We start from the raw sequence: 17,200 nt of genomic DNA, 5'->3' as shown, positions 1-17,200 counted from the left end.
TGTGATAGATGTGGATGCTCGCCTGCCTTTGATAAAACTTCAATAGAAATTAATCTCCGATCACAGCAGGATCGGGAGATATATGAAGCATTTTTGATTGAGGAAAAAGGGGAAAAATGTGTCAGCGCTCCCTCTATTGCCCTCATACAGGAGGAATTGTACTATCTCAAAAAATAGGTCGGATACATAGGGAAACGGGTACCTACTCTGGTATTTAAGAGTGTATGTGTATTCAACAGTAAAGTAGTCGTGAGTTGCAGTGCGTCCTGTTTTGTGTGTGCCTTTTTGTCTGTGTCCGTGGCTGCGGCGGTGTGAACTTGTAGGAAGACATACACACTGTGTTCCAAATTTGTGTGTCAGTAATGAGAGGTGTGTACAGAACTCGGAACATCACTACTTGGCTTCACACCAGTATTGTTACTAATGGTATCATTTCTGTCAGACTACAGTAAACAGTGCACGTACATGTGTAAATGAAGGCATCATTTTTCAACAAATTATGGAAGAGAAGAACATCATTTAGTCTGTGTCTTCACCATACATGACATCAAACAGCACTTGCTGAATACGCATTTGAGCTTCGTGCTGCTTCTTCTCCGACAAGCTCACCAGTTTTTCCATAAGTAAAAAAAGAGTGTTACTGTCGGAGAAGTCGATGTGGGGCTGCTGGCATGCACTAGATTCTGCCATTCTTTTTTTTTTTTTTTTTTTTTTGTGGCTGACACGAGTACATCCTGAAGGGCCGCAACGGTCTGTTCAGGTCTCCTTCTCTTTGGAGGCCTCGCAGAACCCACCGTTGGAGTTTCTCCCCGGGATTCCTGTTCTTGTAGAACCTCGAAGGTAGCCGAGGGTGTGAACGGTGACCCCAAACTTTCCTGGAAGTGAATGTTTTAATCAAAAAGCTGACAACAAATACAAGGCATAGAACATAGTGAATGAGGATAGAGTTCACCGAGGTATGTAACTAGAACAAAAAAACGAAATAAAGAAACTCAGAAAATCATGAGTTAAACAACTTTGCCTTTTTATTTTTATTTTTACTGATATGAGGAAGAGGAAAATTAAAATTTTCATCTATTGCAGAATGCTCTATGAATCCAGCATGCAACTTGGCCATTCCAATTCGAAAAAGATGACATTTGCAAACACATCCTAAAATGCTTCATATGGGAGAATGTGATAAGGGTACCCTCAAAATGTGAAAGATAACTACTATCATACTCTGGGAAACAACTTAGCAATGTTCTGGCACCCTGACCTATACAAACAATATTTCCAAATTTTCAAAGCATAAAAAATATAATATATCCAGCAAAGCCAGAGATGTGACATCTCCAGATCTCCAATGTACACATTCAAAATGATGCAATGATGGGCTTACAGAACTAGATTGTGCCACTGGTGAGGGTGACGACAATTCTGTTCCCGGCACACTTGCAGGGGTTCCTGTGCCATCACGCACAAGGCTGAGCAGCAAGGCTGAATATATGGAATCGTTAAGTATTGCGCCCTGCTCCAAACACTGATGCTTACCTTGTGGATCTGTTTGTACTAACGTGTCATTTATACTGTGCTCCTCAATTATGTCACTGCGTATGTCAGGCAGTACTCTTGGAGGGGCTGGCAGGGAGCTGGCGCAGTTCGTTGGAGGCTGATGGGGAATGGTGCCCTGCGTTTTTCTTGACAGCACTGTCCTGCTCAATGAACCAATAAGCAAAGTGTGTCACCACCGGACCAGACTTTCATAAGTGAAATAAGAAATACCGTGTCCTAATGAAGGGTGACAAAAAGCTCAAAGGTTTCATGAACGGCCATTCTGGCCTGTTAGATCGGTCGGACCCGCTGGGTTGCTTGGTGGCCCGTAGCTCCCGGGCATAGCGGTCTCTGAGGTTCTGCCACGCCCGTTGACATTCTTCAACTGGAGGGAAGTAAATAAGTACAATGTAAGCAAGTAAATGTAATAAGCACTTGTTCCATTGATTCCTACTACGCATCGTCGACAGTGCAACATACAACTCGCCACGCCGGACAGATTCATTGTGAAAATCTCACCTGACAGACCCACTGCTATGCTGATTGTCATCCATGAGTTTTCTTTTTTTGTGGCATCCCTGTAGTCGCTTCTTTTGCTATTGTATAGCCAGGGAAACTTCTCAACTTGGAGAATAAGCGCTTCTAAAACATCCACACTTTGCGCCATCTTTGCAAGGAGACGCGCGAAACAAAACGCATGCGCGGCATCCGAAGTTTTCTGCCATCCTATTGGCCAGTGCGCTTACGGTTACGGTGCTCGCGGGAGAAAAGATGAAGTTGCCTCAACTCCTTGCGGAAACGATCTTACGGGCGCCGTCTCTTCGTCGTCATGGCAACCCCCACCGTAAGCGCCCGTAACCCGTAGCCGCAAGCGTAAACGTGACAGTGTGAACCAGCCTGAAATGGGCACCGCGGCTACCGAAGCTCACGCGTCTCTGACGTCACAGACCTCACGTGCACGACAAATCACGTGCTTACCGCTGCCAATGGGAATGGACGCAATCTTGAGGTCTATGACGTGTACACTTTGCCCGTAACTGGGATCGCGGGATAGTATCTCGCGAAGTACTCACGAAAGAACGAAGTCACTGAAGAGGTTAGCGAGCTGTAGGACCCGAACCCACATCTCCTGGACTACCGGTCCACAAAATTAGTTTACAAATTGACCTAAGCTAAGCTAAGCAAGGTGGATTGACAGTTGTGAGACCACCATGTCCCAAAGACGTCTCTTGCGGGGACGACGCACTGCGGTACCGCGCCTAGTTGCCTGTACCTGGCTCCTCGCAAACTATGGAGCCCGCAAATTTAACCACTTGTACAGTACGCTGCTAAAAGCTGTGCCTAAGAAGTTTCCTGATGAAGGGTTTCCAGCATGTGTGTGTGTGTGTGCGTGCAAACCGGGACTGGAATTACCAGGTGATGGCGTATGAGACAGTAGTCATTGTCCTCGTTCTGCGAATCATAGTAAAGCAGTCCGTAATGAAGACATGTGGCCTGGCTTTTTCAGAACACCTTGCTCTTCGTACATCGCAGTGCATTAATTTGCAAAATGCGGGAGCGCTATAGGCAGGTAATATATAATTGCTTCATTTATTATTTTTGTATGATTGCATCACGTGGTTGCAACATAAGCATCGAGGTTACTGCAGACGCGCCGCCTCCTTCAAGACAAACTCGATTACCTCCTATGTTTTTTGTTTTCAGTGACGTCATGATCGAAATTATATGTTCTCATGTACTGGAGTATGCAGCGTACACGTCGCTACACCAGAGCTGGGCAGTCATTTCGCCATTACAGAGAGTGCATAGGTAAGTACATACTATGTCTTGTGACCTTTGTTCTCGATGCGCCATTAAAACATCCAGAACGTCCGTCGCGATATGGACGATCTTGTAAACTTTTCACTAACACTGTTCATAAGTTCCAATCAGTAGTTCAAAGGCAAACTACGGGGCAATCCGTAGCTACTATAATGACTGTGTAAATAAGCTCCATGCATTCTTCTGGAGTGATAAATAAAGTTGGTTTGGCGGTCGGTGACTCGGTAGTTGACAAAAGAGCTGCGAAGCTCAAAACGAAACCGAAACTTCTGAACGTTTCCTCCCTTACCTCCTGTACCCTGCGTGACGTCACCGGTAGTCTCGTGCGGGCCACCGGCTATTTTCCGGGCACGCGCTATGTAACTTCATCGTGCCACATGGATGACCAGTCATCCGCTTCCTCGATGACGTTCTAAAATATTCGCGACCGGTAAAAGCAAAGCATACAGAAAGCCGTACACGAGGAATACCTGTGAGGTGAAACCCAGTGTTGCTGGACAGCTTTTCCATGGAGGAGCGTCTAATCACTCGAAGGAAAATACTCAAGAGATAAACTGATGTTCTGAGGGTGGAACAACATAGAAGGGACAGATACAAACAAAGTCTCAAATTGCCTAAGAAATCAACGATGAAAGATGAAAGTCACTGAAAAGGTTAGCCAGCTGTAGGGATCGAACCCACATCTTCTGGATTGCCGGCCCAGGGCTCTACCAATTGAGCTAAACTAGCACGCCCCTTCATCGTTGATTTCTTAGGCAATTTGAGGCTTTGTTTGTATCTGTCCCTTCTATGTTGTTCCAGCCTCAGAACATCAGTTTATCTCTTGTTCAACAGGTGCCGCTTGCGTCGATTTCCGTCGTATGAATGTGTGTATGAGTGAGCAAAAACGTAAGAGAGAAAGGAGGGTGAGTGAGAGTGAGTGGCTGGTTTGTCGTCCCTTCAGATGACGCACCCCGAAAGTCGCAGGAGAGGCGTGTTAGCTTAGCTCAATTGGTAGAACCCTGGACCGGCAATCCAGAAGATGTGCGTTCGATCCCTACAGCTGGCTAACCTTTTCAGTACACTTTCATCATTCATCGTGGGAAAATACTCATTTTCTAATTGTCTGCGCCACATGGGGACGAGAAATTGTATTCACTGAACTGGTACGGATTGATGTTGCACTTTTACCTAAACACGTTTTGAGTGCGGAGTCTCCCTATAAAAGACTGCCTGTCGTCCACTAAAACATCCGTATCGAATGACATGAACTCAGCTGGCTGGATGACGACCGAACACCAGAAAGCAAAAATATTCCAGAAGCCAGGAGAAGTCATGATCAGAAAACAACGAAAGTGCACACCGGCTTGACGCAACAAATAACAATTTTAATGCAGACGTTTCGTCTTCCATGCGGGGGACATCATCAGTGAAAGCAAAATGAGAGGCGACCGCAACCAGCAGATTACTTAACCAGGTCGGCGAACACTTCGGGGAGGGGGCCGCGATTGGTATTACACACTGAAGGTTCGCTTTCACTGATGATGTCCCCCGAAACGTCTGCATTAAAATTGTTATTTGTTGCGTCAAGCCGGTGTGCAATTTCGTTGTTTTCTGAACACCAGAAAGGAAAGAAAACGACCTGCTAAGTGAAAGTTTTTTTTCGTACTTTTTCATTGCATTATTTCACAGTTGAGTGGCACTTGTAAGAAAATGCCAAGCAACATTTTAGCAGAGAGCGATGGATGACCGCAGCCTGAAACAACGTGAAACCTGCAGTAACCATATGTTAAGAGAGGTCAGAACAGGAACACAGCACCACAGCAAGTTGGCTGAAAAGTCGCATTACAACAACGATTCGGGCTGTTCAAGGGAAACTAAGGCTGCGTTCCAATACCCCGGTTAGTCGACTGCCTAGCGGTCTAACCGGAAGTGCCGCCATGTTGAGTCTCGTTCGAAATCTCGCCAAGTCCGCTATTCAGTCGGCTACCGCCTAGTGCGCATCGATACAGTCTAGTTATACGCCTGACCATCTGACAGCCGGGATGGCTGACAGCGGGAAACGCTAGTACCTGCTGCGCTTGCGCCGTACGCATTTCTTGCGTGAGCAACGAGATGGCGCCACAGGCGCCTCGGCTAGGCAAGCCTGTTCCAATAGTGACAAGCAAAGGGGTCTACTCAGCTGCCTAGTCAGGCGGCTTCGCGGCCGCGAGGTATTGGAACGCAGCCTAAGTTTGCTGATGTCAACGAATTGTCAACCTTCCTCGATAATCTCGGTGATGTATTTCCGCAGCGAGAACGTACAGCGCGAACAAAAGTGCAAGAGAAACGTGTTTTTTTTTCTCTCTTTACCGGGGTAGTTACACGAATAATTGTGCCAGGACGCCACAGGACATGGATCCTTATTGTGAAGGGGCTCATTATGTCGTTCCCCGCGTCACCACCAGCAATGGGGTAGAGTATCGCCCCCCTGGCGATGAAACTCCCGTGTCATCATCCCGTAATAAAGTTGTTGTTGTTGTTTGTTGCGCGTGTGTTTTACACGCATAAAAGTTTAGTCCGACACGGTACAGGATACTTCGTCGTATACTTCAGCACCGACAGGATGGAGATGAGCAAGGACGTCCGACACCTGCCAATTATGACCACTTTGTTTGTTCTCTTTTTGGGAACTATGGGAACTGGTGAGTATTACGTACTATTTAGCACTATTTCGCGCATATTTGCAAGGAACCAGCGTGTTATCTTCTGCAGGACGCTTTTGCTCATGTTTATCTTGGAGGCAGCTACCAAAATAGTATGACTTTATCCAGTAACCTGAAGTCATATTTCTCTTTACTGTTAATTAAAGTCGACAAGCAGGGTTTTCTGCCATTTCTTACCTACCTTGCATTGAAAGCAATCCCCCATTGCTGGCACCCTAAAAACACATACATACACAACAAGAGAGCGTCACTTTTTGTGTTTGCTGCGCCGTACTTTCTCATAACCTTTTGGTGGACCACAAACTGATCCTAGAGCTACACTCTAACTTACATTATTCGTGGGAACACAATAAGTCCAGGAAATGAAGCACTCTTTGAAATAAAACTTTAATACACACGAGCTTCCTTGCAGAACCTGCACTTCATCAGGTGAAGATGCAAATAAACGTACAGCTGCACGTTTATTTGTATATTCACCTGAGAGATTGCCGTTCTCGGACAATATTGTAGTGTCCAGGAAGTTGATTAAGCGACTTGAGAGCTGCGGCTACGAGTGCGGCTCTTGGGCGCTCGTTCCTGCGTAGAGCGGTGCCGCCGTTGTAACCGGCAGAGCGAACGAGGAGCCAAGCGACGGATCGCATTATCCACAAAGGGCCGCCATCCAGTGTATTGCATCATAGACGAAAGCGTGTCTGGCGGACGGAATGCATTCTGGACAGGGAAGGGTAACGGTAATGGTAACGGAAACAGAAACGGTATATTACCGAAATCGGAGATCGTAACGATAACGGAAACGGAAACGCATACCGCGGTCCTCCCTTACCGGAAACGGAAACGAATTTATCGTCCGGTATTGAATTCGGATAATGGCTATTCCTGTTGTGCGATGACATTTGAGTGAATTTTCATTTTTTGTTTTTGTTTTGATGTTTCCATTCCCTGTAATGCTCTAATACTACACGAGAGCATGGAAAGAAAGCTCAATATTGGACCTCGAGGGTGCATACGTCGCTTAGCTCGTCCCAGTCCTCATAACTCCATGACACCAACACATGACTATGCTCCATCATAGCACGAGGTTGACAGCCTACGATTTTTAGTTACTTGTTTCGTACTTTTTTTTTTCATTTCACCGTGGCCATGGCAGTATTATTTACTACTGAGAGCGTCCGCTTATGAATGCGACATTGGATGATGTTTACGCCCATTGTTGAGTTACTGGACTCCGAGTGACTGAAGACATGTTCCTCCATTTTTTTTTTTATCTTGCAAGATGTGTGCATCCCAACGACGTAAAATTACTTGTGTAGTGTGTACTAGAGTCACTAAATAAGCTACGCTTCAGAGTATCGACACTGAGCCGCCATGTTGTTTCGGATGACCTCCAGCGCCATCCATTTAGCGCTCTTCGAAGTATTGTCTTCTTCCACTGCAGAACTTCACCTTCTTCTATTTCTACTGCCAAAATAGAGGTGGGGCTGGAGGTCATCCGAAACAACATGGCGGCTCAGTGTCGATACTCTGAAGCGTAGCTTATTTAGTGACTCTAGTGTGTACGCGTGACACCGAAGCAGCACTTGGGCAAAACAGGGTGCTGATCGAGCCGGACGGGCTGTCCTCCCGCAGCTCTGTAACAACCGTTCCATTACCGGAAACAGTAACGGAAACGTAACTGAAACGAAATTGAAAGGCCGGTATCAGAAACGGATAACGGAAACGAAAATGGAAACGGTAACCAAAATACGTCCGTTATCCTTCCCTGATTCTGGACGGGTCATGGTCACACGTCACAGCCAATGTCACCATACACGTGACCTAAAGATGGCCGCGCCCGTGATCGGCGGCCAAACCGTTTGTAAACAAAGGGTTCGCTCCTTCTGTGCGCCGTTTTAGACGTTTTTTTTTTTGCTCCCGGTAAATATTTTTATCCGATAATCCCGCAGTAAAACGCTTAATTTTGTTCACGAGGGCTCGTAGTGTTGATTTCTTCCAAACATTCGATAACAACCACGTGTTAGGACACACTAACCCTGTGTACAGGGTGGGCGCCATAAAAGGTCAGTCACATTTTCGCGGGTGACACCATATCTACTTGAGACACAGGCTTGTTATACCACACAGTAGATAATTTGTGCCAGAGTAATGTACGCAAAAATCGTGGTTGCTATGCACTTCGTAAGAAAAATGAATACGACCACGCAAACTTTCGTCTCCGTTCATTTCCTATGCGCTATACCGATGGATTGTGACGAAAGTTTTCGTGGTCGTATTTATTTCGTTACACAGTGCTTGGTAACCACAATTTTTTTTTCGTAGGTTTGTCTGACAAACTATTTACTCTGAGGCTTCGGAAGTCTGTGAGTCAACGAGGTATCGGTCACGGAAGTATCGCGTCATGCACCAAAATGTGACTGACCTTTTTTAGCTCCCACCGTGTACATCAACTAAGGAGAAGTGGGACACCATATAGTTTACGCTCGTTAAAAATACGTTAACGTCTTGATTGTATGCTAACGGCACTATTGGCAATCGCTAAAACGACATGCAAAGTCGCATGACCTCAAAATGACGTAGCGTAGGACGTGTGACCACGACAAATGGGTTGCGAAGTGTCGTTTTGCGAGAAGCACCCGCATGAGGGTAGTTACAACGATGGCGAGTTTGTGTCACCCGTGTGACATTACTGGAGACTGTGAGGGGAAAGGAGAGGGAAACGTACTGCGAGAGTGAAGATAGTGCGAGGGGGAAAACGAAGAAGGAGGGTAGCTGCAATGCATCTGGTTGCAGTTCGGTGAGCTTGGCTCCAATCTTGTGACATGGCGGCCGCCGAAAAAAAAAAGGAAAGGTCGTGTACTTCTATGCCAACAGTCATTCGCAGAAGTTAGAATACGTGACGCAGAGTGTCGCTAGAGACATATCCGGCCCAGAGCCGTATATTAAAAGGGAGTCTGGCCATTGGGAGGAGTCACAAAAAGAGGCTCGACCTGTCAATCACAGTTTCGGTCCTCTGATTGGTTTCCTTTTTATCGAGAGGGTCGCCATGACACCTTACTGCCACCCAAAATGGCGACGAAAACAAACGCAGAGAAGCGGGGATTTCGTGACAAAAAAATTTCACAGACTACTCTGATTTCACGCCGCAAATGTACATCCTCATATACGTTTCTCGGAAATCAGTTTCAACTTACGCTCATCCGCCGATATCTAACTGAAAATAATACGTTTTGTCGCCGGTGTTAGGCCTAGTGAACACTGCGATCATAATGAAATCATAACAAAAACGGCAGTGTGCTGTACAATCTTATATTTAATAGCTGGATTTCATGGATATAAACATTCTTGCCTCTTATATTCCAACTATTCATGTAGATTTGTTTAAAAATCATACCGACAGCAGAATGTGTCCCAGCAGGTGGTTCTGCCGGCAGCGGTACAACGACGGAAGCAGACGACAATTCCCAACGTGCCTTACGCTGCCTAGGTGGCGCTCATCAAATTTGCACCAACATTCCACTACTTTTGCAGATTGCGAGAGGTATCCATTTCAATCCCATCCAATCCACTTGCCACCCAAAATGGCGCTGCCCATGTTGGATATGGGGACAAATAGTGAGGATAGGTTGATTGATAGCGCCCCATATTTCAAGACTTCATTGGTCGGGAAGCTGAAAAAGTGGGTGGAGCTTCAGGTATAGGCATGACCCATTAATGGCCAGACTCCCTTTTAATGTACGGCTCTGATCCGGCCTGTACATCACCAACGTGGACAGCGACTTCACGAACTGGGATAGGAGCGTTACCCAAAGAAAGTAATATATGTGGAATATAAATAAAAACACTGGCGTTGAACTGAACGTCGACAGGTGCGCTCGAATTTCATGTTATCGACTATCATTATGCCCCAGTGATTTTTTTTAGCGATACCGAAAGAGACGTTACTGGCGCATTTTAAAACTTTGTTTTCCCACACAGGGTTCAAGCGTGTGTGCTACTATGCCCCTAAGCACCATATCACTGTGGACCTGAAAGCATTGGATCTTACCCTTTGCACCCATATCATATACGGATTCGCACATGTCTCGATAAATTACACACTGGTCCCGAAGAATAGAACCATAGATCCAGAGAGGTACACGAACTTCACTACTTATCTTGAGGAACAGGCCCCGAACGTTACAAGACTGCTCTGTGTGAGTGAAGGCAACTTCAGTGTAATGACAGGAAACAGCACTCATAGACACACGTAAGTCTTCATTTGCAAACAACTACTCGTTTCGTATTAATTAATTGCACCATCGTTTAAACATTTCATGGTTCGGTATCCCGAGACAAAATGAATACTGTTTCGTTTAGAAATTAGCCTTTGGAATCCCGCAGTTTATGGTAGAATACTTTCGTCTTGTTTCCATCAATAAATTACGTGCCGTATGACTATAGGTCATCGGTCTTAACATTCTCTCAAGAACGAGCAGCCATACGATGAGGACGGGAGGAAGTGTACACCACGACTGCTAACTTACAACTGATAGATTTATTATGTGACAAGAGAGGTTTCAGTATGGCAACGCAACGGAAAGAAAACATCGCATCAGATGAATGTAGTGGTCGAAAAAGTGTGGTATTCAGTTCGTCCTAGGCTTTCAAGTACCTAATGTGTCCCTCCGTCAATCTGCACGAAGGAATGCTTACGCATGACTCAATGACTCGTGTATGTCCCTAACGGCAGACTTGTACGTATTTGCAGTATTGTATTTAAAATACTGTATTTTAAATACAATTTGTGGTATTTTGGTACTTTACTCAATACTTTTTGTTTTATGCATTTCTACTCCATTTAAGATACATCTTGTGGTATTTTCTACTCAATACTTTAATTACATATATTCGATCTCCCTCTCAAACTTTCTGTGTCTCGATCAGTGGAAATTTCATGAGCTCCTCGGACCTGACCTGGGCATTGGCCCGTCTTGGAAGTCTCCATTTAGAGGTCTTGCCCGGTGTGTACTAATCCATGGCGAGTGAGGGTTCTATTATGTGTGCCATGACGCGGTGACTCCGAATTCTGGCCTCGCAGAGCAGGAACCTGCTAGAAGTTTGCTCTGTTCTGGGTCACATATACCTACTGGAGTTATGTGGTATCTCTTTGTCATTTTTTTGGGACTTGTGTTTAGATGACTCCTATCACACAGGGACGGCTTGTTTAGTGCGCGTTGTTTAGATGATTCATGTCACATAGCGGCGACCATTTTGAAATGGAATTGCTCCTGCGCGCAAATAAAGTGTACGCTTTGAACGCGAGACTGCCTTCATTGTATTTCAAATACTTTTTGAAATGTTTCGTACTCGATCTAAATTACTTGAATTTTCATGCATTTATACTCTATCTTAATTACATTCTAACGTTGGTATTTATGATCTTATCTTAAATACATTTTTGAGTATCTTGTGCATGTCTGCCCGGGCTAACGTAAGTCTTTCTTCCCAAGCCGTGTCACTAAGTGCTACCTGACTACATAATATCGCGTATAGATACAGGCAAACCTATCTAAGACCTTCATAGTGTAGAAGCCCGAACGTGAGCAAACAATTGACGCCTTGTCGCACCCATGGGCGAAGATGTGACGGCGACAGGTGTAGCGTTCACGCGGAAAGCATGGTTCACACTAGTGCGTTTTCATGCGTGCGTACGGCTGCGTGCTGTGGTTACCGTGGCAACAGGCGCGAACGAGACCTTACGCAGTCGAACGCAAGGAGTTCGTCTGAGCTCAACTTTTTCCAACGCACGCTTCAACCCGCAAGGAGTGAACCAATCACGAAGCCGCGTTCTGGACATGCGCGCTTCTATCCCGCTGATGTTCTCTGTTTCAACATGGCTGCCGTAAACATGGATGTCTGTGTGGAGCGAGTGGAGAATCCACAAAAAGATACGCATGGCTTGCGCGACACAACATTTCGGACACACGAGCTCATCTGCATCGAGGTGGAGAAGCGCCCGTGGCTCTATGACAACTCTCGGAGTGATCATAAAGATACAATCAAGCGCGATAACTCTTGGGAGTCCATCGGTCGTGCGTTGTCAATGCCAGGTAAGTAGGCTTCTGCTTTGTTTTGTGTGTGCGTGTGTGTTTATACAATACAATTTTGCTTGTTATTCCTTGCAGCGTGCGACTGTCAGAAATTATGGAGAGGGATCCGTGACCGGTACGCCCGGGAACTGAGAGCCTCGGAAGCCAAGCGAAGCGGCATGGGCGCAGGGTAGGTTTACCAATCGAGTTGGCCACTGTTTAGGAGCCTCGAATTTTTAAAAGAAGTTATCAGACCGCGCAGGTAAGGAATCAATCAATGCATTGTGCAGCTGGGCAATGTTGTATATGTACGGTATGTATCGTGTATATCACATGCGTTGCGGAAGGGCATATACGTTGCGAAAAGAATTCGAAAGCAGAAGTGGACAACATATTTGTTGCTGTGGTTAAAACTGCAAACGGGCAAAGTGATCTTATACAGCTACCGTTATCCTTTCCTTTCTGTTGAGTTATTGGCTTGCTGTATTACGGAGACAAGAATTGCTCAATCCATGCTGTGTAAAGTATTTTCATTTACCTTACTGCTCATGCGTTATTATGCAACTGCCATAATAAAACGTGGACATTGCCATGGCATTACACATCAGAAACAAGTGAGCACAACGAAATTAAAGATTAATCTCATATCATCTGAATTCAAAACCCTCAATTCTGCTCCCCAAATGCACTAGCATGATATTACTATGCTCACAGGTAATTAATCCACCTTATTCTGCTTTCAGGACCAAGAAGCTCCCTGCTCCTTGTTCCTCCACATCAGCTGTGTCCAGGCAGCAACCACCGCCTGCTCCTCACCCAAATGGGGAAGTTGTGCATACACCGTCAAGAGACAATGAAGTGTCTAGTGAGTATACGTAATGCATAGGAAAGTTATGATGGCCATGCCATGCCAGTCAGCAGCAAAGGCTAATGCTGTTACTGTCGACAACAGTGTAATTTGTCACCTGTCTTTCATCTACATTAATTTCATTTGGTTTTGAATAGGAATAATAAGCTGCCGTGTTGGTGGTAACCTTTCCCTCCCCCTTCTTTATGCCATTAAATATATCCGCCCCAATACTTTCAAATTCATTTGTTTTGAAAATGATCATAGCACTTGGAAATAAATGAAGATATATTTCGGTCTGATGCTATGTGGGCAGGAAGGTCATTCCAGTTTGATACCATCAGCTGCTGTGGTGAGTAGAGGAATTTTTTGGTTCGCGTAGGTAGAGCAAGTACTTTGTACTGGTGATCAAGTCGTGGAAATAACTTGTGAGGGGGTTGGCAGTAACTGGGGTGGGGAAGGGGGTGACGATAATATAACTTATGAAAGAACGCCAGGCCTGATACCTTTCGTCTGGTAATGAAATCGTCGTCTGCATACAACCTGATTGTTGATTGAACAGAGTCAGGTAAATCGTTGACGTACATCAAAAACAGGATAGGACCCAATACAGAGCCTTGAGGGACTCCGGACTTCTTACTTCTCTACTTATTTCATAAGTAACAAAAATAGTGCATTCACATCATCTGAATTATTGTGTGTCCCTTTTTCTCAAAGGAAAGCTTATGCATATGCCATGAAAGCTGTGCTTGTCATAGCAAGCACATAATGCGCTGTAATTGCAGGGCTGTTGCTCTCTTGTGTGGAGAGCCACACGGACAGCAACATTGAAGAGGAGGGCAGCACGCCTGAGGCTTGTTCAAGCCAGGTATGTAGACCGCTATTGTAGTATTACAGTGTTGTAAGGTGCGTCAAGTTATTTCAGACACCTTTTGTGTAGCTTAAAGCCCCAGGACAGATTTTGTCTTCCGAACGTACAAAATATTTGGGAAAGGCGAACCAGTGACAAAACCAAAAGAACAAGAAAATGAGCTGTCTGGACCAGCCAGCTTTGCGTACATTTAATCGTAGCAGTCAAATGTAATTAACCTGTGGAAAGCATGAGCAAACATTCTGCCTTTCATTTGGTATTTTTACCACATGGTAGCTAGTCACTCGGTGAGAGTTCACTTATGATGGCAGTTGTACCAGTTGACCACAAGGAGAACTGCTCAATCTATCAGTAATAAGCAAGGGAAAAGCCTGGAGTTGGGATTCATGGATACCTTGAACAAAACACAATTATAAGCTCAATGTCAAATAATATGCCTTGTCTTTCAGTATGTTGAATAAATACTGCAGTCTTTAGACACGCAACGACATGCCTACGATAATGTGTTGCCTAGAGAGGGGTATGGTAGCGATGGCATAGTATTTACGTTTCTTTTATTTGGTAGGGGTATTGCGTTACTTCTTCAAGTTTGTAATGACGCTAGTGTTGCCCTACTTTTTGTGGAGTAGCGGCTAGCGGTATCGCGTTACTATGTTTTGGTAGTACCACACTGCAGCAAATTAATACTGTATTCTCAGATCCTAACTACAGCAGCAACAATACAATGAGGGATGGTGGAATGAAGTGTGAAGTGTGGTGAACTAAAGCCTACATTACATAGCTAAGTAGCTTTGTATTTAACGTCTTCACACTTATTGGTCACAGGACAGTATGGATGGCCCCTTTCTGCCATCTGAGACGTTTTCTCAGCTATGCAGCCAAGAGCTGCAAAGCTTGGAGATGACACCCCCAGCCGCAAGACCAGCACCGAAGAAAAGGAAAGCATCTGAGGAAAGCCTCGCTTCGATATTGACACAGGCAACGGAAAATATGCAACTTGGGGGACGGTGCACCAGACCTCATTTGGACATGGATGACGAAGAAACTTTATTTTTATTAAGTCTTCGGAACAGACTACGGTCCTTGGAAGTGAAAAAAAAAAGCGTCTAGCATACATGCAAATGCAGAATGTCTTGTTCAATCTTGAATTTGATGAATGAGCGAATTAAATCATTTATGTTGCTTCACTTGTTCATAGCCAGTTGCAGTCTCAGTCAACACGTGAGCCCCTCAGCTCCACTCTATACTGCCATGACAGTTCACCAGATGCAGAGCAGAAAGTGTGTCATATACTGTGTCATATACTGTGTGTCATATACAGTCAGATACTGTGCAAGTGTGTCACGGACCTCTTTTGCAGATCTCGAATGCATATTGGACCCGACTCTCTGCATGTCCCTCAATGCATCACCACTAGTCACACACTGTCGCCATTGTCCCATGTGCACGCTGCCAGACACATCTTCATAGTCTGAATACCCTGGAGGGCAGTACACATGCCTTCCTTCTGTTTCATCACAGGTCCTTAGATAGTTGTGCAGACAGACAGTGGCATACACCATAGCATTCACTGTCTCGAGGGAGGCATTGATGGGCTGTCGGTAAATTCTCCAGCGGCTCGAGAGAATCCCGAAAGCATTTTCAATAGTCCTTCTTGCTCTGGAAAGTCTGTAATTGAACACTTTGCAAGTGAGTGGTAAGTGTCTCCCAGGGTAATGGCCGCATTAGGTTCTTCATTAGCGGGAATGCCTCATCGCCTAGTAGGACACAAGGCATGCTTACAGATGTTCCCGAAAGGCACTGTGGGTCAGGCAGTTTCTCACAGTCGTTCAACAGATCACATATATAGCTGTTGCGGAAGATGCCTCCATCACTTCTCGACCCACACTCTCCCACATCAACCATAGTGAATTTGTATGTTGCGTCACAGGTTGCAAGAAGAACAATGCTGTGTGTGCCTTTGTAGTTATAGTACACAGAGCCACATTTTGCAGGGGCTTCGATTACTACATGTTTGCCATCCATTGCGCCAAAACAATTTCGAAAGTTCCACAAAGCCCAGAAATATTCTGTTATCTTTGTGAGAACGTCCTTGGATGGTGTCTGTAATTGAAGGTGCTTGATGTAATGCTACTGATAAATGGGGTACAATTTTAAATAATAGTAGCGTAATTGTAACATACTGGCAGGTAGATAGGTTGCAGGGCAGTCATGATAGCTTCACGGGTCTCCCGGATGACAATGCTGGCTGTGGACCTCCCGATACGGTAGTTCGTTGCGCATAACCTTTGCGACGATCCGTGTGCCAGGTATCTTTAACAATCATTGTACAATATAACATTAGGCTGAATGAAATGTGCAGTGATGGCCACTAACTACTTCTACAGTAGTTTAACTATAACTACTAACTACTTTGTGATTGAGTAGTTTAACTAGTAGTTCAACTACTTTTCAGGGGAGTAGTTAAAACTAGTTTTTTAACTACTGCAATGTAGTTTAACTACATCTATAACTACTTAACGTTGTCCACGAACACCAATCCCTTGTAGTGTTCTTGGAGAGCTAAATATGAATCACAAGCAATAATAAACTTTGGCTCAAGCCATTGCTACGATCGTCAAATACAAAGCTTGCGGCGGGATTCTTTCTGTGCCTACGCGATAAACTAAGTTGCAGAATTATTTCACAGCAAATGAGGCTTCACTAGACAAGCATTAAAAGTGAAGATTTAGTACACATGCACGACACAATTGCTCTGCACCTCCGTTCTCATCAAACAAGTAGCTCAAGGTAAAAGTCGGAAGCACAATCGTGCCGTAAAGCTTGCGGCAAAATCGGAAGTAGTTGGCGCCTTCAGTAACCTAACTACTGTAGTTAACTACTTAAAATAGTAGTTTAACTAGTAGTTGCCACTACATTTCTGCAAGTAGTTGATAACTACTTTTTAACTACAATCAGGTAGTTTAACTAGTAGTTTAACTACATGTAGTTAACTACTGGCCATCACTGGAAATGTGTACAAGACAAAATACGTATGAATACACATACTGATGCACGTAGAATAATATGAACAACTCATGCTCACCTCAGTGTTAAACAGAGTCTTTCAGCCGGCGATATTGATTGCCGGAACGATGTATTCTGTCTCTCGATCACAGGACCAACGAGTGACAGCAAGTGGTCGAACCGCGAACGAAAACCAGCCTATAAGTATCGTATCCAACGAAACGCGAGTCCGAAAAGAAATGTGTGCGCGCTAATAACCATACCTCTCTTTGGACATCCGGAAATAGTCAAAGAAGTCTTGACCGTCACCTTGGCGCATGTCTCGCACGAGGTGGTGAAATTCACCAAACTGATGCCGCGGCACCAGCAGATC

At 45.0% G+C, this 17,200-nt stretch overlaps 1 protein-coding gene across 3 annotated transcripts in view; it reads left to right on the top strand.

Moving 5' to 3' along the window:
* Positions 1–3,039: 3,039 nt before the first annotated feature.
* The window catches only part of LOC135379101 (acidic mammalian chitinase-like), a 49,493-nt gene continuing 35,332 nt past the window's right edge, over positions 3,040–17,200 (top strand). The window contains exons 1-2 of one of the 3 annotated variants that reach the window (XM_064612357.1): positions 3,040–3,103; positions 3,238–3,342. In XM_064612357.1, coding sequence (XP_064468427.1) covers positions 3,245–3,342 — 98 coding nt within the window. In that variant the 5' untranslated portion in view covers positions 3,040–3,103; positions 3,238–3,244. Of the gene's footprint in view, positions 3,104–3,229; positions 3,343–5,885; positions 6,018–10,010; positions 10,282–17,200 lie in introns of those variants that run through there. The other 2 variants (XM_064612355.1, XM_064612356.1) reach the window with 2 other exon arrangements.

This window comes from Ornithodoros turicata, chromosome 1 (genome assembly GCF_037126465.1).
Source record: "Ornithodoros turicata isolate Travis chromosome 1, ASM3712646v1, whole genome shotgun sequence".
Lineage (NCBI taxonomy): Eukaryota > Metazoa > Arthropoda > Arachnida > Ixodida > Argasidae > Ornithodoros > Ornithodoros turicata.
This window is presented reverse-complemented; position numbering and strand designations above follow the sequence as displayed.